General features: G+C 36.8%; 2 protein-coding genes across 5 annotated transcripts; both read right to left on the minus strand.

Annotated features, from left to right (window-relative positions):
• Nucleotides 1-2,804: 2,804 nt before the first annotated feature.
• Nucleotides 2,805-7,740, minus strand: LOC104605826 (Tetratricopeptide repeat (TPR)-like superfamily protein). Of its 4 annotated transcripts, none has more exons than XR_016085834.1 (2): nt 7,037-7,740; nt 2,805-3,094 (listed from the first exon to the last, which is right to left on the minus strand). XR_016085834.1 is itself a non-coding variant. In XM_088904217.1 (2 exons), exon 2 carries the CDS (start codon nt 6,415-6,417, stop codon nt 4,804-4,806), a length of 1,614 nt encoding a protein of 537 aa, XP_088760343.1. In that variant the 5' UTR covers nt 6,418-6,437; nt 7,037-7,421; the 3' UTR covers nt 3,713-4,803. The 4 variants fall into 4 exon arrangements, 3 of the variants coding, with proteins under 3 accessions (XP_088760343.1, XP_088760317.1, XP_010269045.1); XM_088904217.1 differs by lacking the exon at nt 2,805-3,094 and adding an exon at nt 3,713-6,437 and having other exon boundaries at nt 7,037-7,421; XM_088904191.1 differs by lacking the exon at nt 2,805-3,094 and adding an exon at nt 3,713-6,568 and having other exon boundaries at nt 7,037-7,421.
• A 3,320-nt stretch (nt 7,741-11,060) lies between these two features.
• LOC104605825 (lipase-like PAD4) lies at nt 11,061-16,110 on the minus strand. Its single transcript, XM_019199185.2, has 4 exons — nt 16,016-16,110; nt 15,576-15,915; nt 12,863-13,579; nt 11,061-12,178 (listed from the first exon to the last, which is right to left on the minus strand). Exons 1-4 carry the CDS (start codon nt 16,021-16,023, stop codon nt 11,402-11,404), a joined length of 1,842 nt encoding a protein of 613 aa, XP_019054730.1. The 5' UTR covers nt 16,024-16,110; the 3' UTR covers nt 11,061-11,401.
• Nucleotides 16,111-22,170: the final 6,060 nt, after the last annotated feature.

Genomic DNA, 22,170 nt, shown 5'->3' on the forward strand with positions numbered 1-22,170 from the left:
GAAAGAATATTAAAATTCAGTGTGACAACAAACACACTTTGACAATATTGCCCACAATTTACATGGAATTTTCCTTTTCCAGGCATTGGGCAAGTTCACGTTGGAGAGACTAGCTCATCAAATAAATGGGGCAAGAACATTCTTTAAAAACTCCCTCTTTGCTTCAACACTTACAAATGAATCAGCTTTCACTGAAGCGTTGTCACCTTCATGATAACACATATGCAGTTATTAAGCACCTAACAACATCTTTATGAACTTCATAACTATTGCTTTGTTTTTTTTGCTTTCTGGCTTATGTATCACACCTTAAACTACTTTTTCTATCCATGCTTAATCATCCAATGTGGTTCCTGACATGCAATTTCTCTATTAATTCCTACATTTCCAGTTTTTTCCTTCGAATTTATCATCATGCCCTCGCTAGTTGGGGCTTATTTCCTAAATGCATGTAAGAGTCATCCTCCCTTCTTACATTATAAGCACAAGCTTGACTATAAGCTACCATTATAACCTAGAGTATTACCAACTGGACCCTTTCCATGATCTAGAACGCCCAAAAGCACTGGAATACCAACTTTTATACTAAATCCCCAAATCCATGGCTGAAATCATAAGATTGCCTTCTAAGGGTCTAAAAGCAAGAGATAATATAGTCATGGGCGAGTTGGGATCTCCTGCCAAAGGGAACACATTCCATCAACCTACCAACATCATCTTGACACCACACATAAAAGTGGGGCTCGCCATGTATGGGATGTGCGGTGATAGATCATGTTAGTAGGGTGTTGAATATATTTTGTTGATAGGAGATTTGATACCCCTACTACACCTTTGCCCAAATTCTCCCACCCAAAAATGCACTACACCTACTAACCTCTACAGAATTAAGGTGCAAGTGAATCCAAATGTCAGCCCAACCTTACCTAGCTTTTGAGTTCTGAAACTGGTTCAATCCATTCCATGTCGTGAAAACTTTCATTAAGCCTACCTTGTACAACTAGGTCAAATCACATAATAAAACCAATTATTAATAAAATGTAGACTTGTTCATGGGTCAGGCCAGGCTTTGCCTCTTTATAAACAAAAAAATACTAGGCCTGAGCCCGAGCCCTACCCAACCATACCTAGATCTTGAGCCCGAGCCTGACCCTATATAAAGCCTGAAGCCCGACTTTGATAGGTATTTTATAACATATTAATTATATATTCTTAATAATATATTATATATTATATAATATTTTATACATTTAATATATATATATATATATATAATACTTTTTTTTGCTATTAATTTTATATCATCATATAATATATTATGTGTTACTAAAATATATATTAAATTCCTGTTATATATGTAATATTATTGGATCGGGCTTATTTGGAAAAGCCCGAGTTTTCGGGCCTAGTTTTTAGAGCCTAAGCCTAAGTCCAAGCCCACGGGCTTAAAATTGTCCAAGCCTGATTTAAGACAAGCCAAGCTGGGCCAACCCATCGGGCTACTTAGCCCATGAATAGGTCTAAATTCTAATAAGGTGTTTGGTATGGTTTCCCTTTATTTGATAAACAGTGCCAGGTCATCACTGTGTGGGCATTTGTCCCATCATACTATTTTGTACGGTTATTTATCTTATAAATGTTTGTCTTGACTTACTTGAAAACCAATTGTCGGAAGAAACTTCGTTTTAATGTTTCTCCCAACACAAAGGAGGTAATCCTAGCTGATAATTAAAAGCCATATGTGATCATAATTTTGGTCTTGCTGATCTCCTAGCAAAGGTAATGTACAATTGTGCTTGAAGACCCATGTCCAAAATACTAAAACAATGGTTTATTTGTAATACCAAAATCAAGCAAATAATCAATCACATGCAATGTGCAATGGGATAATGTCAGCAATGCGGAAAATATCCACGAAGAGGGGATTTATTCAAGAAAGACGGGATTTGTTGGCTACATTATGATAGAAATGCCAAGAGTTTAGCTTGGGAAACTATCTGGTCACAGTATCACTTCATTGTGCATGGATCTATTACTAGCTATTGAAGTTAAACTGTAGTTCTATTTCATTTAGGCCCCGCTCTCTTTTCGGTAAGTTATTTACTCGGGTGAATGCAATTACCTAGGTAAATTTTCCTGGGAAACACTTACCCACGTAAGTGTATTTACCTATGTTCTTTTATTTCCCAAGTAAAAAAGGAAATAACCATTTTAACCATAAAAATCCATTATTAAAAGGGGCATTTTTGTTCCATTCAAATGTTAGAAACTTCCCCCTGATGGGAAAGTTACTTACCCACCTAGGAGATGGGTATCACTTATTTCCTATTTCTCACGTTAATCTAAAAAAAGAACATGGGATTCTTGATCAATGGGAATCAAAATCCCATTGACCAACTTTCCCCTTCTCAAAATCCAAAAAAGAACGCCCCCTCAATGTCTAACATTTCCTCAACTCCCAATCAACATGGACCAAACTGTGTTCATCTTGATATCAGTATTAATCAATCCCTCCTGATCTTGATTTTGGCCTGAATTAAGGTTGTAAAGGCAATCAGTCTGGATTTTTTCAGGAGATCATCAACAGCACCCATAAGAATAATTTGCTGCAAGCTGAAGCATTAGGGGTAAGCCAAAAATGGCATATGTCAGAAATCAGGGAGGGCCTTGATGCTAGCACTGTAGCACATTACCTCTTAGAAGCCAGGGACATTGTGGCTCTTTTACACATAAATCTTGCCAAATCAAGAGCTTACATGGACTTTTTGTACGGCAACAATTCATTGCTTTCATGAACCCTGTATGGGGGAGTGTTTTTTGTAACGTAGTTAGTATGTACATCCCCTCACGTACATCAATTTCTTTTGATCTATACTAATATACAATTACCTTTTTCAAAAAATAAAAATTAAATAAAAGTGACATACAATTGTTGACAGTTCAGCGGATTAAATATTAACCATCTGATTCCAAATTTCAAATGGTTTGGTCATGGACAAATATAACAGTATGAAGTTTCTTCACTTTGGTGGCATCTATACTTGCATTAAAGGAATAACCATCGTTCCCATAAACAAAGAAGACTGCTGTAGACCTGTAGACAACACATGTGGCCTTCATAGTCTTGATATTCTACTTCATCATCATCATACGTAACTACACTTCTGACCAATTGGTATATATATATATATATATATGAAGATAAAGAGGAAAGATGGGAGGTGAGGTGTCTTCTCACCATAAGATCACATGTGCCTTCTCCTACTCTCCTTTCTTGCACGTGTGCATGTTTATTTTTAAATGGAATCATTAAAAATATAACAAGGAAAAATTAAAACCCTCATGGGTCTTCATTTAATAACACCATCTCTCTCTCTCTCTCTCCCTCTCCTTGATAGTCAATGTTTGTAAAACATCTCCCCTCCCCATTAAATTCCTCTTGAATATCTTTTAGTATATGGGGTGAACCAATTTTCTTCTGAAACCACTTCTCCTTCCCATGAGTTATTAGGTTTTCTCTATTCTTTTATTAATTTAATGAAAATTTGTGTCATCGATTCTTTTGGTTCGACAATAAAAAACACTTAAAGTGAGTCTTTGGTTATCTTCATCAGTTCAATTTTGAAATTGTTTTTTAACTTGGTTCTTGATCTCATGTTAAGCACATTTTTTGGCTATATAAAAAGGAATAAGTTTGAAGCTCAATAACTAAAAAGGAAAAGAAAACTTTAGTAAATCACTATTACTTCATTTTTTTCCTTAAAATTACATTTAAAAAAAAGCCCATGCATCACATGGGTCACTGCTAGTAAACATATAATTCAAAACAGGGAAATTGCAGACAAGAGAATAGTCATTTCAGAAGTCAGGATTATCTACACAAAACTGGAGTGCTGTATAAATTTAACATTAATTATCTGTAGATTCAAGGGATGAGAAAACTTGATACGGTAAAAAATGTGGAGAAAAACTTTGTTTTGGGTATCAAGGAGAAGAAACTGGACTACACATGCCTGGACTAGCCCGACCCCAAGGATCACTACAACAAAACTAGCTCAAAACAACCATTTGAACCAATGGATGAAAGGCCTGGTCATTGTGCCCCGCATCAGCCAACCAATCAGCAGCAGCATTCACCTCTCAAAGAACATGGGAGTACCGAAACATTTAGGCTAAACAACGGCTAATCTCAAAACAGGAATCATATGGGCTTGACATTTCATGGTGGATCTACTCATCTACTCTTCTCTTCAGGCAGTCCACCATGACCTTTGAGTCACCTTGAATGATTACTGCTTCCCTCCTGAAGCATGCGCCAACCTGTGAGCTTCCAAAGCTGCCCAAGCCTCAGCAACATTTACTGTTGAGTACCCAACCGCCCTGGAAAAAAATACTAAGCACACAGCCACTAGGATTGCAAGCAAGCCCACCTAATGGCACATCCCCCATTGTCTTTTTTGGATGCATCCAAGTTTATTTTAATGAAACTCTCAGCTAGGGGATCCATTGGATACAAATTATCTTCTTCAACTCACCCCGAAGGAGAGAGAGGTCCCTCCCAATAGCTAGGAATTCTTTTTTTATCAGCAACACAGCATTTAATTCATTAATAATGGCCACAAAGTCTTTAGCCAATGCAATAGCTTTATCAAGTAGGAGCTGAGGAGGGAGCGCGGAATTCTTGAAAACTTTATTATTTCTATTTTTCCAAATAAACCAAAGGCTTTCAATTTTCAATCAATGTGTTAACAAGGCTGGGGAGTAGTTTTTGCTTTCATTGTTCATGGCATCTCTTTATTTTTTTCATGTTACCTCCTCAAATTCCTTTAGGTCTACGTCATAATTGGATGGCTTTAATAGCTCTGTCAATCCCCTCAAAGCCCCATAAATCTCCTCTCTCTGAGGATGCTTCTCATCTAACGAGTAAAATTCAGTAACATTATCATTGACCTCAATCAAGCTACACCCTGGTAATTTTCTAACCCCCATCTCCCTTGTAACAACTTTCAGTCGAGCTACATCTCCCCACCTCCCAATATCCGCATATATATTTGAAAGCATCACATAATTTGTAGGGTTCTTTGGCTCGAGCTCAATAAGCCGTTCAAGAGCTAGCTCAGCCAATTGGACATTTTTGTATATCCGACAAGCCCCAAGCAGTGCACTCCATATAACAGCATCAGCTTTAATAGGCACCTTATTTATGAAATCCATAGCCTCATTGAGCAAACCAGCTCGAGCTAGAAGATCAACCATGCATCCATAATGTTCAATCTGAGGCACGATGGAATAGTCATCAACCATGGATTGGAAATACAGAAATGCTTTTTCAACTAGACCCATATGTGTGCAAGCCGACAATATGCTAACAAAGGTGATTCCATCAGGTCTTTCCCTAGCATTTTTCATCTGATCAAAAGCATTCAGAGCATCAATCCCATGTCCGTGCATAGCCAACCCACCAATAAAGCTGTTCCAAGTGATCAAATCTCTTGAAACCATATTGTTGAACACGCTGATAGCATTTTGTATGCTCCCACATTTTGCGTACATATCAATCAATCCGTTGCCAACATATACATTCCCCTTAAACCCATTGCTGTCTGCATAGACATGCACCCACTTACCCAAATCTAGAGCCCCTAGCCTTGAACAAGCAGACAAAACACTCACAAGTGTTGCATCATTAGGTGTAACATCAGACTCCATTAACATCCTCTTGAAAGCACTCAAAACCTTGAAGAACTGACCATTGAGGGCATAACCTCCAATCAAACCATTCCAAGAGAATATGTTTCTGTTTGGCATTTCTTCAAAAAGCCCTTCACCTGACTCAAGGTCTGCATTGTTAAAATATCCAGTCAACATAGTGTTCCAAGACATCACATCTCGATTTGGCATCTCATCAAAGAGTCGTCTTGCTTCCACTAGATTCTTGGATTCAATATAACCTGAGATCATAGTATTCCAGAGAATGACATCACGCTCAAGTGTCAGGTCAAAGAGGAGGCGTGCAGATCCAACATCACCATATATAATGTACCCTCTTACAATTGCTGTCCATGCAACCACATTCTTTGCGGCCATCTCAGAAAACACCTGATAAGCTAACTGAATTGCACCCCTTTCCGAATACATATCAATCAATGTAGTCCCTACAAATGAGTTTGCTTCAAACCCATTTTTAATTACACAGCAATGCACTTCCTCTCCACCCAAATCAAGGATCTTCCCGCATGATTTGATCACAAAGGGGAAGGTATAAGCATTTGGCTTGACATCCTTACTCTTCATCTGGCAAAATAGAACCAATGTCTCTCTATGGAATTTATTCTCTGCATACCCCTTGAACATCGCATTCCAGAGGATAGCATTTGGGTCCGGAGTTTGATCAAATACCAGGCGGGCGTACCCCATCTTATTCCATTTTGCACATGCTGCAACAATTTTAGGCAGGACGTATTCATTTTGTTCAAGACCATGGATGATTATTTGGTTTTGGATCTGCTGGAGGTGTTTTAGATCCTTACATGTCTGCAACAACGAGATGAATTTCTCCTCCAAAAGTCTACATAATGATTTCTGGATTGGCTTTAGAGCAATGTTGGCTATTTTCAATGGAAACCACTTAACTACTGAAACCCTGGTTTAAAATTTTAGATAATTCGAATGAATTCGATGGAGCAACAAAGAAATCACGATCAGCAAAATTCAAAACTTATTTCAGTAAAGAAGCAGGTGGCCTCGAGAAAGACCGTGAAAGCCCAAAATAGTTTATGGTCATTTATTTTGCAAAAAGTCCTAAATTGTTATCTGGATTTTTTCTCTGCAATTGAATAAGAACTTGGAATTTGGAAAGTTTCTCTAGAAGGCTCAAAAAGTGCATGCCGAAAGCCAAAGAAGACATGGACTGAACTTGTAAGAAATGATCTAAAGATTCATGTAACTGACCCTAAATACGTCCGGAATTTTGGATTAAGGTTCTATTGAGTTGAATAAAAGGATTATTTCAACCTAAATCAGAAGATATATTTACCGTTCGCTCGCTGGTGAAGGCGTAAAGTCGCTGCTTCTGGTCGCCAGACCCAAGAGGGTGGTAATTGGTTCAATGCTACATAAAGCCCCTCTGAATTTTGGCCGATAGACTTAAAGAGGGTGGTGCCGCTGCATTGGGTCGCCGGATTTAATGGTGGTCGCCGCTGCCTTGGGTCATCGGATTCATGGGTAGTCGCCTTGAGCAAAGATGAAAACTTGGGTAAACACTGCTTTTGAATGCCGAGTTCGTTGTCGGTCGCCGTCGTTCTCAATCAAAATCAAAGACGAAAACATGAACAAAAAAGTGAAATTGAAGAATCAAAAGGAAAATCCGTCGGCCGTCGGTACTCTGTTCTTGAAGACGAAAACATGAGGTTGGATTCCTTGGACTCTAGGGTTTTATTAGAGAGGTGCAATTGGGCGGGTCGAACCCAAGCCCGACCTGATCTATTCTGAGTTTTTGAACATGTTGGGCCTAAGTTTTCGGGCTGGTCCTGGGCCTGGAGACTGGGGCCTAATTTAAATTTGGATTGGGTTTGGGTTGAACTGATCCTGGACCCGGCCTAATCCAATTCGGGCCCAATTTAACCTGAGCCCATTCGAATAAATACATACATTTTATCTATTTTGCCCTTAAATTGGACCAAGAAGCCCAATGAAAGATGGTATGTACATAAACTCTTTCAAACCTGCCCAATTTGCCCAAATCCAATTAAGCCCGAGCCTGGTCCAAGTTGTATTAGGTTAAGCTTGGGTTGAACCAGGCCTGAACCCAAGGTTTGCACCTTTTAGAATCAGGCTTGGGTTGACCTCCACCCTGCCCAAGTTGCATGGTTGCACCCATTAGGTTTGGGTTAGGCTTTTGCCAAAATTTGAATGAATTTGGCCTAAAGGCCCGAGTCAAAATAGTGTAAAATGCTAATTTGGGCCAACCTTGAGTTACACCCCACCCTAACAAATCCATGCCTAGGGTTCTCAACAAAAAATCGAAAAACTGAGCCAAATCAAGGAAGTCGAAAAAAATCCGGTTAATCAAACCAATCGATTCAGTTTTGGTTTTGTGTTCTGAAAAACAAGTGGTACTAGGTTGTTAGTTAACCTAAAAGAAAAACTGACAGTCAACCAAACCGACTGATATATATTATATATATATTAATATATATTAATATATATATATTAAATTATTTATAATATAATATATTATATATGTTTATAGTATTTATATACTTTTATAATATATATTAAACATATAAAAATCGAGAAAATGGACTGAATTGGTTAAAAACCAAACTGATCAATTAGTTAACCGATAGATTTTGGTTCGACTTCGGTTCCCAGATTGATATAAAAAATTAGCTCATGATTCAGTTAACCAAACTGTGAACACCCTTACCCATGCCACTCATTCCATATAACCCCATATATATAAATATTTCAATGTTGCAATGTGAGTAGGTCTTTACCAAGAGAAAAAATGTTAGCATGTCGGGCTTAACATGGCCCACAGAACCTGATCAAGGCTGACCCAACTCTAACCCAAAAAATTGTTTTTTAACCAAGATTAGAAGACCAATTGATCATAACATGACTGAATTTTATTCCTCTTGTTTGGATAAAGTTATCAGTTCTATTGGGTTTTCATAAAGAAATAAGGCTTTGCTTTTCGTTAAAAGTGAAAACCCAATGGCATTGTTTGGTATTATTCCATGGGAATATTTCTAGTGTTCCAGATTTCCCCATAGAACAGAAACGTGTTTGGCGTGTTCTAGAGAAATGACAAAATTGGTGTTTCTTTGAAACCATGGCTTGAGAATGTGTATTGTCATGACCCGATCGCTTTCATTGGCCAAGTCATGTTGCACTCACTTGGCCCTTCAAGCAAATCAACTAAACTGTATGTCCAAGATCATTCTTGTTAAGTTGTTTAAGTGTTAATGACACATACTAGGCGCACAAGAGCACATCAAGTAATGTAAGAGGAAAATATTGTATTGCACTATGGAATAAGGCTTATAACTCAAAGAATGCTCTCACAACCCTGGATGATTTGCAAATGAGGGAGGAGACCCCAATTTATACACTAACCCACTCAAAGCATCCTCTAAAACTATGTATACTTGGCATCATCTAGAAGCACCTCTAAAACAATCTATCTTCTACACTCTTCTAGGGGATGCCATTCCATAAGGTATAAGAACACTCCCGAGCAAGTCTAGATTACTTCAAACTATCCTAGGGCATTCCACACAAACCTAGAATGTTCCACAAGGTTCCAGAGGGTTCCACCAGCATCCAACCCTTTCTAGACATATGGAGAACACTCTAAAATGCCCCAAAACGCTTCAGAATAGCCCAAAAACATACAAAGTTGGCTAGAAGCCTCAAGAGACATCTAAAAAACCTCTAGCCAAGCGCCTAATTATGTCACCCCGTGACAGTGCGCTCTGAACGTGTCTTTTAAATTTTACACACACATGTGCATATGGTACACATGAGAATTGGGGGGGAAATGGATCATTTTAATCTTGTTAGTTCAACTATCCAATCCCCTTTTATTTGTTTTACATGTTATGTAAATTGATCTAAAGAATTAGGGCTATCCAAACATCATTTCTATTTCTATAGAATAGAAATATGTTCCTCATGAACAATTTATGAAACAAGTCACTTGTTTCTTTGGAATAAGAAACAGGGTCATTGTTCCAGAACAAGAAGTTCCTCAAGAACAAAAATATGCATGGACAATACCAAATGGGGCCTAAGGGTTTCATGAAATTCGTTCAATTTGGTCCCATGGACCAAGTATTAGTTTCTATTTAGAAACAACTCAAATTGGGTGAAATTAAAGGCCCATGTGGATCTTACCTTAGGCTATCAAACTAACCATAGCTGAAGATAATAGTCCTATACTCTTATAGTATGAATGCTCAAAATTGCTTGTTAATTTGAAAAGATGTAAGATTAATTAGATGATTTAAAACTTCAATCATCTAGCATATCCAAAATGTAACTATGTTTAGTAAACTAATCATCAAGACTTCATATTAATCTTGAGTCACCATATATCTATTAACCATAGAGGATAAAAAAGGGATATAGTCTCCATGCGCTAATAGACCTTTGTGTGCTAAACAAAAGAAAACCAAAAACCAAATAAAAAGATTCTTTGACAAGGTGATAGCATCCTTTATGAGAAAACAAATATCATTTTCTACATGCAATTTTCTCTACTACATATATAGTTGAACTGACCCTACAGACTAGAGTCAATTTCCAAAACTATATTGACAAAACCACACTTCAAAGCATGGTTTTTGAACCTTCGTTGACCTGGACGATTGAACCATCAGCCTGGGAATCATCTAGGCAACTGGTTCCATTTTATCCCAAATCCGGTCCCTGGCAAAAAACTGTTGAATCAGTCAATGATTCGTTGATCTGGGTGGTCAAACTATTGGCCCGTTAACCCGCTCAACGGTTTTTGACCATTTTATATATATATATATATTTTAATTTTTATTGTCAGAACGGTGATCAGAACGGTTCCGTTTCCGAATCGTTTAAAGACATAAGCCCATAACTTCTGTTAATGAAGCACCAAAACCCGTTGCTACAAAACAATCCTTGTCATCCCTTTCCATAACTCCATAGCTGGAATCCTAGTCCTCACTATGTATTACCAAAACTAAAGATGCAATATGGGGGTAGGCTCCATTGCCAATTATTACATGCTTGATCAATAGTAGGGGTGTCAATGGACTGGTTTTGGATTGGACGGACCAACATGACATATTGAATTGGAGCAGTTAAGACTTAATGGTCCAAAGTATTTATTGGATTGGATTGGACCTCGTCCATCTGTAATGAATTTATATTGGATTGGGTTGGATTGAGCCAATATCTAGTCCATTGATAGAAGCTATAGGTGTCAATATGGACCGGGTTTGGGTTATAACCAATCTAAATTAAAACAAATTTGAACAGATTGGATCGATGGTCCAGACATTGAATTGGATTGGTCCAAAATAATCATCGGATTGGATTGGACTTGGTCCATTTGTAATGGACTCACATTGGACTGGATCGGATTGGACCAAATTCAGTCCAATTGACACCCCCTAAATTCAATAGACCAACATTCTTAAGACTGTTGCAACATGTCAATCCAAGCCATATCTAACCTTAAGGACTGTAACAGCTTTCCTAATCCAAGTACAACTGAGACAAACAAAGTAAAGAAAAAAAAAAGTACTTCAATACAGATAACAAAGTATTTCAATACAAGACTACCTATTCATCACTAACATGTATAATACATGGAACTACAATGCTTCCTTTTCTTATCTCCTAATGATGAATAACCACTTCACAACCTATTAGGAATTTGCAACAGCACTGATGCCTGGAACTCCTTCCATTCTTCCAACCACAAACTATAGCTTGAATTCTTTGCCAGAACATCCTTAGAGACCTCCTTACTCTCAACCAGTTGCCTAGCATAGGATTGAAAACTATTCAGGTTGTCCCAAAGTACAGCTAACTTATTTGGGTCATTCTCATTCTTAGCATTCTGCATCCACTCCTTTGCCATTTCCACCTTTGCCCAAAAGCATGAATCTTGAGTCAAGCTTGCAAACCTGGTCCTTTTGTTATCATTTTCATTAACATCTTCTCTATCTCTCCACCATTTATCAAAGATCAAATATCTCCTCTCTCTTCCATGAGTTAGATAATGATCTTTAGTTATGTGCATATTTTCCCTATAATATTCAGCTATATCCAGTGGTTCAACAAGGAGTTTATAGAAGTGGGATGCATTGACCCACTTTGCTCTCTTGTGAAAATCATGGGGTAGCTGATTGCTCTCCATCAAGCTAATTACTTCATCCCAGAACAAAGCAAGCTTTAACCTGTTCATGTTGACCCGAAAGCCTCCCTTAAATGCACCCCTGAGCTTGAAGGAGTCATAGTATCCTTTTTGATCGGCAGAACTGTCGCATTTTTCTTTGTACCACTCAATTTCAGCTCTATAAGGTGTTATCTTGGCTAGACTAATTGCAAGCTCGGCGCTTTTTAGGTTTAGCCTACGGCCCGACTGCTTTGCCAACTTTAGGCTCTCCATCAATGGCCCTGCAATTATGTCCTGCAGGTTATTTAGAAAAGAAGGATAAGAACAACAACATTCCTTGTGTCCCCTATATTAAGCAGAGATTTCAAGCCTACTTGTATGAGTGGAATTGAAGAGCATCTGATACAGAACTTTTGCAGTCATACCCATACAATTTACTTGGGTTTCAATACAATTTCAACATATAACAACAATAACAAATTCTGATCAATCATCTATTGATCAACTATTAAATACAAATGCTCACCAATCAGATTTACCAATATTGTGCAACACATATGGGGCATATAGCTCCTGACCAGGCTAATATGATGCTTTAGTTAATCAACTTAGGCTATCTTTGCTTTGATATAAAATAAGAGAGGAACAGAAAGTTTAGGGAAAGTTCTAAAGGATTTTTGTAAAATTCCTTTAGGAACTTTCTCTCAACTTTCTGTTTCTCTGTTATTTTCTATCAAATCAAACACAACCTTAATTAACACTTTCATGAAGTACTACTCCTTCTAGAGGCAAAATAACTTCCAAATTCAGCTAATTGTGATTGTTAAGATTTTCAGATCAGTTTAGTGTTTTGGGATATAGGAAAGAACCTGGTAGGAAAATGCTCAAGAAGAACGATCCATCAATCAATTGTTTTATTTACACAGAAATTGGTTCTTACAGAAAGAAGTAGACAAAAGAGAGGAGTCAGAAAACTACCTGGCAATCTATTCCTAAGGCCTCCATTGCCAATGAAATCCCAGCTTCATAGCATGACTCAGGAAGAACCCCCTGTGTGAAGTTTCTCCTCCTCAAGAATAGTCCAGAGACTTTCAATATAACATCTCCATAATTGAGGTGATTATCTATGTAAGAATCAGCTGAACCTGTTGTGAAAATCAAATGCAGCATTTGGGTAACTGCCATCGCATTGTTGATGCAAACTGCTCCTTCTTCAGAGCAGAACAGGTAACACCCAAATGACCGATATGAACAGCTCTTTGACCCATCTTTTTCAGCTGCAGCAGCTTCAGTATGATCCATTATGTATTGATAAAATTTAGTTTTCTCTTCATTGGATAATCCTGCTTCAAGACTACAAAACTGTGGAGATTTCATGAAGAAGTGCCAGAATTGCAGTAATTTATTTAGTTGTGGAGCTACAGGGATGAGGGGAGCAAAGAATAACCTCGGGACAACGTCGTGTTTGGAAACAACATGGCAAAACTTTCCTCCCCATCTTTCTCTGAGGATCATTTTCGAGAAGGACTTATTACCTAGTAATGGAGAACCAAAGGTAATGCAGAGGACTGAGTGAGGAGAGGAGCAAGATTGTAAATGAAAGAGCAACCAAAGAGTTGCAAGAGAGGCTATTGTTCCTCCAATTGAGTGTCCTGTAACTATCACTGCCTTGCTTTTCTCCATTAATTTTATTATCTGCATATAGGCATAAACATAATGATAATGAATAACTTCAGTCCTTGAACTGTTGTATGATAATATAAACATCTATATAAACCATTCTTGGTGGATTCTAAGATTGATAACTGCATCCATGGTCATTTTCAAGGGCCAATTCCATTTTGTTATTTCATTCAAATAGTCATGAATTAGATGGTACAACAAGGTGGGTTGTTTTGATTGTATTTTAAAAAATTAGAAAATGGTAACCTTTCAACTACTGTAGTGAAACCCATATGGCCAGACTAGGCTGGCAGACCAAACCAGTTGAGGCTGTTGAGCTGTTCTGGCTCAAGATCATCTAGGGCTGTCAATGGACTCTGAAAGTCCAAACCAGATCCATGCAATTATTTCATATTTGGATGATTCATTTACATACACACAGCATACATACATAATATACACAATTATGTGAAATTTATAATTAAAAAATAACCATATTTTATAAGTTAACCATTAATTATTATAATTTTACTATTGTTAATTATCTTATTATATTTTCTATTTTTTTTTCATATTTGCTTTTAGATATCTTTTTGTACTGATCTTACTTTAATATTATCTATTATTTTTTTTCTTTTTTTTACTTCTATCTTTATTTTTTTTTTCATTTTAACTTTAACTCCTCATAAATATTCTCTTTTAACAAGGCTAATGCAGGCTTCACCCAATCACAACCACCGACCACTAAGAACAGTAGAACCAAAAAGGAGAAAAGTTTGGCTGTTTGAAAAAAACAAAAAAAAAAAAAAAAGCTTGGAAACACCTTATTTTTTTCAGAACAGCCAAAGTTTTTCCTTCAAGATATGCTTAGAAATTAGAGGTCAGGTCATACCAAACTACTGATGAGGACTGTCAGTTCTGACTAAGGGAAAGTTATGCCATTCTTTAATTTTAAATTTAGTTCCATTTCTAATGAAATCAATGTTATCAAATTCTCTCAAAACCCTAAAAAATTCTGATTTTAGTATTTCATCCTCTCTTCAAAATTTCAACCATGGTGTAAAACTGTCGGTCGAGTTGACTGGGTAGTCATCCCAAATCAACCCACCAGGTTGTACCAATTGTGCAAAATCCACAGTAAGACTCGGCCCTTACATTTCTTATAACAAATCAAGATCATTTCCTAAAAGAAACAGCTATTCTAAGTACATACATTTCTATTAATGGATTATAGTAATTAACTTTATTACAGATACCCCAATAATAAGAGATGGTTACCCAAAAAAAAAGCAATGGACAAAACCGTTCCAACTCGACCGAGTCCGAGTCATATCAATGGAATCGTTCACCAAGTTTTCAACTACCACAAGCACGTTGCCCAAGACAATTATAAGGCCACATAGTTCAGAGAACAACCTCTAAACTTGAACCGGCCGGTTTGGCGAATTGTGTGGTCAGATAGAACCATAGGGGCAAAATATCCCTTGGATTGAAGAACTAGAAAAAATAAAAAAAAACCCAAAAAGCAAAAGAATTGCAAACCATATATATATGACCTGAATCAAACTGGGTTAGAGTAGTTTATATAACCACACTGTCCATCCAAGAGATAGATCTTATATTCATGACTAGAACTGACCAGATTGGATGATCACAGTCCTCAAATCTAGCAAATGTCATGGATCCCACCTGATTCATCAGCTGTGGAATGCAGCAGTTTTTGAACTGGGTCTAGAGCTAGCAATGGCTGTTAAATGTAGCGATTGCCCAGCACTCTCTGGAGCTAGCCTCCTTGATGATAAACTCTACGTACTTGCATGTGTTACTAAGTGACAATTTGATCAAACAACCTACAACTGAGCTAAGATCATTGCCATTGACGATATTGCTCACGAGTCATGAAAACCAGAACATGAAAATTTCAGTTCGTCAACCATTGACGCCAGTGTGACTCGTAAACTAGAACTCAGAACTCAGAACCCTAGCAATACACAAGAAGATCGAATTAACGAGAAAGGTAGAATCAAACCTCATTTTTGAAGCAATTGTTGGTGCAAAGAGAGTGGAAGGTCTGAAAGAAACCAGCATGAACCATGGGAGGCTCTTCGTCTTCTTCGCTTTCATGCAACGAGAAGGAAAACCCAGTAGTACTACTACTGGCATCATTCAATTGCACCAAGCTGTTTCCGTCCAGGTTCAGTCCAGTAAACGATTGTAACCCAGAAAAAGCAATGTAACCCACGTCTCCAAATTGATCAACCATGAATCCTCCGCCTTCTGTAGCATTTGCGAGGATGCAGAGGCGCCATGACTGGGAGAGCACAGGAGTTGAAGCCAGGAAAGCTGCCAACATCTCGCTGATATCAAACCTGAAATGGGTAGTCAAAATGAGTTAGAAAACTAATCAAAAAGTATGGGGTCTCTATTGATAAAGAAGAAGAAGAAGAAGTTTGTCACAATTCAGATTACATTTCCATTTGTTCTACTACTACTAACACTACTACTCCCTTGCAGTTTGATTGCAGCTGCAAAGAGAGAGACAGAGAGAGAATTTAATTGAGAGAGATTTTTGAAACGGGTTGGGTCTAATTATAAATCTTGAAGGAGCGTTTGGTGGGTCCCATGTTGTCAAATACATAGAAACTTGGTGACAATTTCTTTGAATTTACATATTGTTGAAGTGAGAACATCACTTTTCAAGTGAAAACTGAAAAACAGCATGTCCGATTGGGATTGGAGCCCAAATCTCCTATTTATTTTTCTTATAAAGATATATGGTTCACGGCGGATAGAGGGTGGATAAGAAATCCCTAATGGTCCGATTGGATGGTATTTAGAATTTGAGGTAGGATGATCATGGGCCCGGGCTTAATTAGCACCCGTTTAAAGGAAGTTTAACCTTGGCCCAGGGCTGACCCGGCCAGCCAACACCCGGAGTTCTGCATAGGAGTGATTATTTGTAGCCTGGCACAGCCCAGTCATGTATTAAGTATTATATGTGCATATGTTTCTTATTTTATACAATATATTATATACAAATATATGATATATCACATATAATATTTTATAATATATAACAGAAATTTTATACATTTATTATTTGTCATATATATATATATATATATATAATATTTAAAGTCTTAGACCTAGAACTGGGCCCAAACCATGATCACCCCCTAGACTCCTAGATCAAGAACTTAAAATTTACAGTCTAGACAGACTAGGCAATGAATGATATCACTCCTAATTTGAGGCAAGTTATACCAAGCACTTTTATCTATTATACCCTTATGGCCGACATGGTTAAAAGGCTACATGGGTCCCATCTTGGGAGTTCACATCTGCCAACTACAGAACGTGTCCCAAAAATGCCCCATATGCATATCTCAGCGTGCATTGAGAACATTTCCCATACTCGTTATTGGGAGATATTCCCAATACATATTGGGATGTGCTTTGGGACGTTTTTGGGGCATGTTTTGTGGGGGGCAGATGTGAATTCGCATCTTGAATGGAAAGTAGTTAGAGGTTTAAATCAGGCCAGATTGAGATCAACACTAGCCCAGCCCTTGTTGTTCAATCCCATTTTTATGACATCAGGATGGGTTGGACTTGAATTGGGTATGGACCAATTGTTCTTTTGAGGCCATTTGATGACAACTGAAATTATTGAATTGAATGAATTATTGCTTCTATCTTTTAATGGATATGTTACATGAGAGCTAAAGTTGGATTGATCACAATACCTTTGACTATTTTACTATTCAACAATTATTATATCAACCAAAAGCCAAAGCACTAAATTATTTTGTTCAGTATATATATACAAGGACAAAGTTTTAGTGCTTTTGGAGTATTATACTGGCTTAAGAAAAAAAAAAAAGAATTATTATACGGGTATATTATATAAAAATCTTAACCTTTAAAGAAACGTTGTCATAGTTAGACAGAACCTACACTTCTTCGTTGAGAGTTGAGAAAAAAAAAGCATTAAGTTACATGGTATTTTATTTTTTATTGTGTTTTTATTATATATAGGGCAAATCTATGATGCTGGAAAGGTATGATACCAGAAGAACTTTGACCAATCGAACTCTCCGGAAGAACTTTAACCAGCGGTTCAGTTTTCAATGAAGCCCTTGGGCCAAATATCTATTGTTGTCAGTAAAAACAACATTGAAGGGACTTGAACCTACACTTCTTCTTTGAGAGTTGAGATAAAAAGGCATTAAGTTACATGCTATTTTTTTTATTGTGTTTTTGTTTTTATAATAGTTATATATTGGACAAATTTATGATGCCGGAAGAACTTTGATCAATCAAATCCCGTGAATTTTGATGAATACCACCTGATTGATTACCACTAAAGTGATAATATAACAATAACCGTCATGACCATTTTATTTATGATAATAATAAATAATACATGCATACACTTGTGTTGGGTTGGTTTACCTTAGGTTTTGACCCTAATCCAACCCAAGATTCGGTTGAGATTATATTTTTCAATTCTAACCTAACCTAATCTTCAATAGCCAACCCTATCTGACCTAACTTTTTAATCATCTACAAGTCAATTTATAAGAGAGAAGTCCTACCTGCTAGTAAGCATCACTAGCAGAAATGGGGGAATGCCATTCCAGCAGAAATGAGAATAGAATTCTGATTCCACCCAACTAAACAATTGGAATCAGAATAGCCCATTCCAATTCCAACTACGATTCCAGACCCCTATTCCCGTCCACCAAGCGGGGCCTTAGTTTCTTCTTTTAGACTAATTTATTTTGGGCGTGCACACTCCATTTTGATAGCAGCCACATAGTTCATCATCTCTCATGAATAGGGCTGCACCCCCTCTACCAAAAGCAGGTTGCTGAAAGACTTTTAGAAGCCCATGATCCAAAAAAGAAGAAAAGAGGCCAAAAGAGATGATAAAACTTCAAATATCTTTAACTTCTGATCTGGGCGTCTGTTTTTGATATAAAATATGTCAAAATTTCATCATTTGCGGTTTCTGAACCCAAATTCCAACTTGATCTCCACTTTTAAGAAATCTAACATGTATTTCAAACAGTGTTTTTAACCCATCATTAACCTAGCTAACAGCAGGTTTAACCTTCCATCCCATCTCACCCAATCATGATTTCGTTTGAGTTAATTCTAAAGCCCACCATTACTTAAAAAACCGTTGACTTAATTAGCAACTTGTTGACCTAGGAGGTTGTCAATTGGTCACAGGTTTTAAGTTACAATATATATATATATATATTTGTTTTATTTTAGTCTTATTTTTTAATAATATACATTTATGTACGTAGGTGCATCCATAAAATTATGTATTTATAAATGCATTTATTTTACCTTTTTTATTTTGGGTTTTTTTTTGTGATCTATGTGTTGCCAAGTTTTGGTCCTAGGACCAATAATTTTGTCCAGAACCATTTTTACCATGGATTGACCCTTTAGACGTGGCTGGTTGAACCATTGACCTGCTACTTTCTGTAGGGAAAAAGGAGCTTTGGGTCGATTTTTTAAAACATCAATTTCAAAGAGAAAAGTATTATGGAACCTTCATTTTAAGTGTCATTTGATAGTGTTGAAGTAACATTTGAGCTTTGAAAAAGTGTAGAACTACCAAGGGACCGAGTTGTAGCTAGGGAGAGCCGGTTGATGCATATATAGCAAGATAAGATGAAATGGAGTAAGGATTAGTTGAATGCAATAGCTGTTCAGCGGGCTGTGGAATCAATGATATATTTCCATGCTACTAATAAAATATATGAGACCCACAACCAATTAATTTCTCACTGTTGAGCCCATTTTCTTTTTCATTGGCATGGGGCATTATCATTGGTTCCATTGTCCACTATGCTATTGTGTTCAATTAATCCAAATTTGATGAGATGATGGCTTTCCTGGAGTCTATGATTCCTCTAGGGGATCCTCCCTCCTTTGCTGCCATGTTAAAAGCTTCTTCTATTTTAATGCCTGTGGCTTGGAATATTTGTTTTGCCATTTGATTGTGGGTCGGTTTACAAATGATCAAAGTGAAACTGATCCAATTTGGTCAAATTGAGAAATTTTTGAACCAAAGTCGACCTAAAATACTAGAAAACCAACCAACTCGGGTTGAATTGATTTGGTTGGTCAATTTTATCAGTTTAATGAATAAACCTAACTGAAATTAATTATTGTTATTTTTGTATTATAAAAAATTTATTAAAAGTAGTATATAAAATATGAATAGTTATTAATTATTTAAAAAGTTGAAAATATAAAACGATTGTATACTCTTATGTGTTTCTATTAAGGTCATTTATTAGAACACACCTTATAGTTTTACATATTTACTTAAACCTACCTTACAGTTTTCATTTTATTAAAACATTCCACATATTTTACAACTTATTTACTTAATCAACCTTTCATTAAGGAGTATTTGTTTTGCCATTAGGCCCATGATTTTTTATTTCAAAAATACCCTTAACACTTTTTTGTACAGAAAACAAAATTGACCAAATATAGCCAATAGAGTGATGCCTGTGTCTTATTAAGGGCAAAAATAGTATTTTTAGTTTTATTTTCTTTTGATTAAATTTATTTAAATAAACATTAGGTTCAATACTATCATTTTCCACTATTATCTAATGGAATATTGATAAATCCATTGCAAATTATAAGTGGTGTTAGTAAAATGCTAACAATAGAGTAGATTTTAGTAAATCCATGAAAATATAAGAGGTATTTTGATAAATGACCTTTTTTATTATTTAGCTTTCGCTTAATAAATACCGTGCATCACACAGGTCCCCACTAGTATATTGATAAGATTTGAATCAGATGTGGGCTTGATTGAAAGAAGTCTTCATTCTTCAAGATCAAGGATTGTCCTTTTAGATTATTCAACATTTTGATCAAAGCTTTCCCTGCCTCCTTATTAACTTGAATAATGAAAACTATATTAGATTGATCACTAAGGTTGTTAGGAAAATCTTAAAAGTTGATCTTGCCAAGTTAAAACTTACGTGCATGCCTGATGACCTCTTAAAAGAGAACCCTTCTTGGGTTTAGATTGGACTTGAGAAAGAGGGTTATTGGCAAAAAATACTTATCTATGGGAACCTCTCCAAATGTTGCCTTTTCTGCAAGAAACAAGGACATGGTGAAAATGAATGCAAATTAAAGAAGAAAAATGAAATTAATTAGAAAAGGGGAAGGAAAATGGGATGAAAAACCAAATACAAATATGAAGGCCCCTGTTATTACTAAGGCTTTTGGTTTGAAGGAGAAGGCAGGGAAAGGAAGGGAAGGGCAGAGACTCTTATACAAGGTTTGTAAAGATTTTCTTACCTTTCCCTACTTTTTGCTTCAAACCAAACACAGCCTAAGAGCTTCTTAATAACCTATCTCCAAAGCCCCTCATTTCATCTCTTGACATTTTGTAGTTTGTTTTATTTATTTGGCTAAGATTTCTTAGTAAAGTTAGAGTCGAAGAAAGAGAACTAGGTGGAAAATCACGAGGATGAAAGGATTGAAGACACATAATAGAGTGAAGAAAAAATTGTAGATAATAATAATCAGTGGCAAGTTTTGAAGTCTCTAACAATGATGTAGGTTTAGAAGCATCTGTACAAAAGGACTTTCTCGCTAACAACCATATGTGCTGGAACTTCAAAATGGAAGTATTGAAGCATTGGTGCTACTTGAGAGGGAAAAGGATCTGGGTGTGGTTAGGGGTGTCAATGGAGTGGTTTTGGGTTGGACCCCACTTGGATGGGATGGACGGACTGATAAAACATATTGAATTGGACCAGGTCCATCCGTAATGGATTTACATTGGAATGGGTTGGATTAAACAAATATGTGGTCCATTGATAGAGATAAAAATACAGGTGTCAATGGACCAGGTTTGGGTTGGAACCAATCTATATCAAAGCCAATTTGAACATATTGGATGGTCCAGACATTGAATTTGTTTGGTCCAAAATGGATCAGGGTATTCATCATATTAGATTGGACCTAGTCCAGTTGTAATGAATTCATATTGGACTAGATCAGATTGGACCAAATCCAGTCCAACCCCTAGGTGTGGTGAATGCACACCTAGTGTTTAACATGGTAAATGACTCCACAATTAGCCAAGATATGGCACTGACAATTAGGGGTGTCAATGGACCAGGTTTGGGTTGGAGCCTGTTTGAATCAAAATCATTTTGAACAGATTGGATAGACAAATAAAAAATATTGAATTGGATCAGTCCAAACTTAATGGTCCAAAGTATTTATTGGATTGGATTGGACCTGGTCCATTTGTAATGGGTTTATATTGAACTGGGTCAGATTGAACCAATGTCCAGTCCATTGACACAAGATAAGAGTAAGGGTGTCAATGGACCCAGTTTGGGTTGGAACTGATCTAAATTAAAACCAATTCAGACAGTTAAGACAGTCCAAACATTAAATTGGACCAATCCAGAATGGTCCAAAGTATTCATCAGATTGGATTGGACCTATCCATTTATAATGGATTCATGCTGGATCGGACCAGATTAGACCAACATCCAGTCCATTGACAGCCCTACACACAGTGCCGGATGATTTGGTTAGCAAAAATAAATTGGAAT

The sequence above is a fragment of the Nelumbo nucifera genome, chromosome 1, assembly GCF_055504915.1.
Source record: "Nelumbo nucifera cultivar China Antique chromosome 1, China Antique-T2T, whole genome shotgun sequence".
Lineage (NCBI taxonomy): Eukaryota > Viridiplantae > Streptophyta > Magnoliopsida > Proteales > Nelumbonaceae > Nelumbo > Nelumbo nucifera.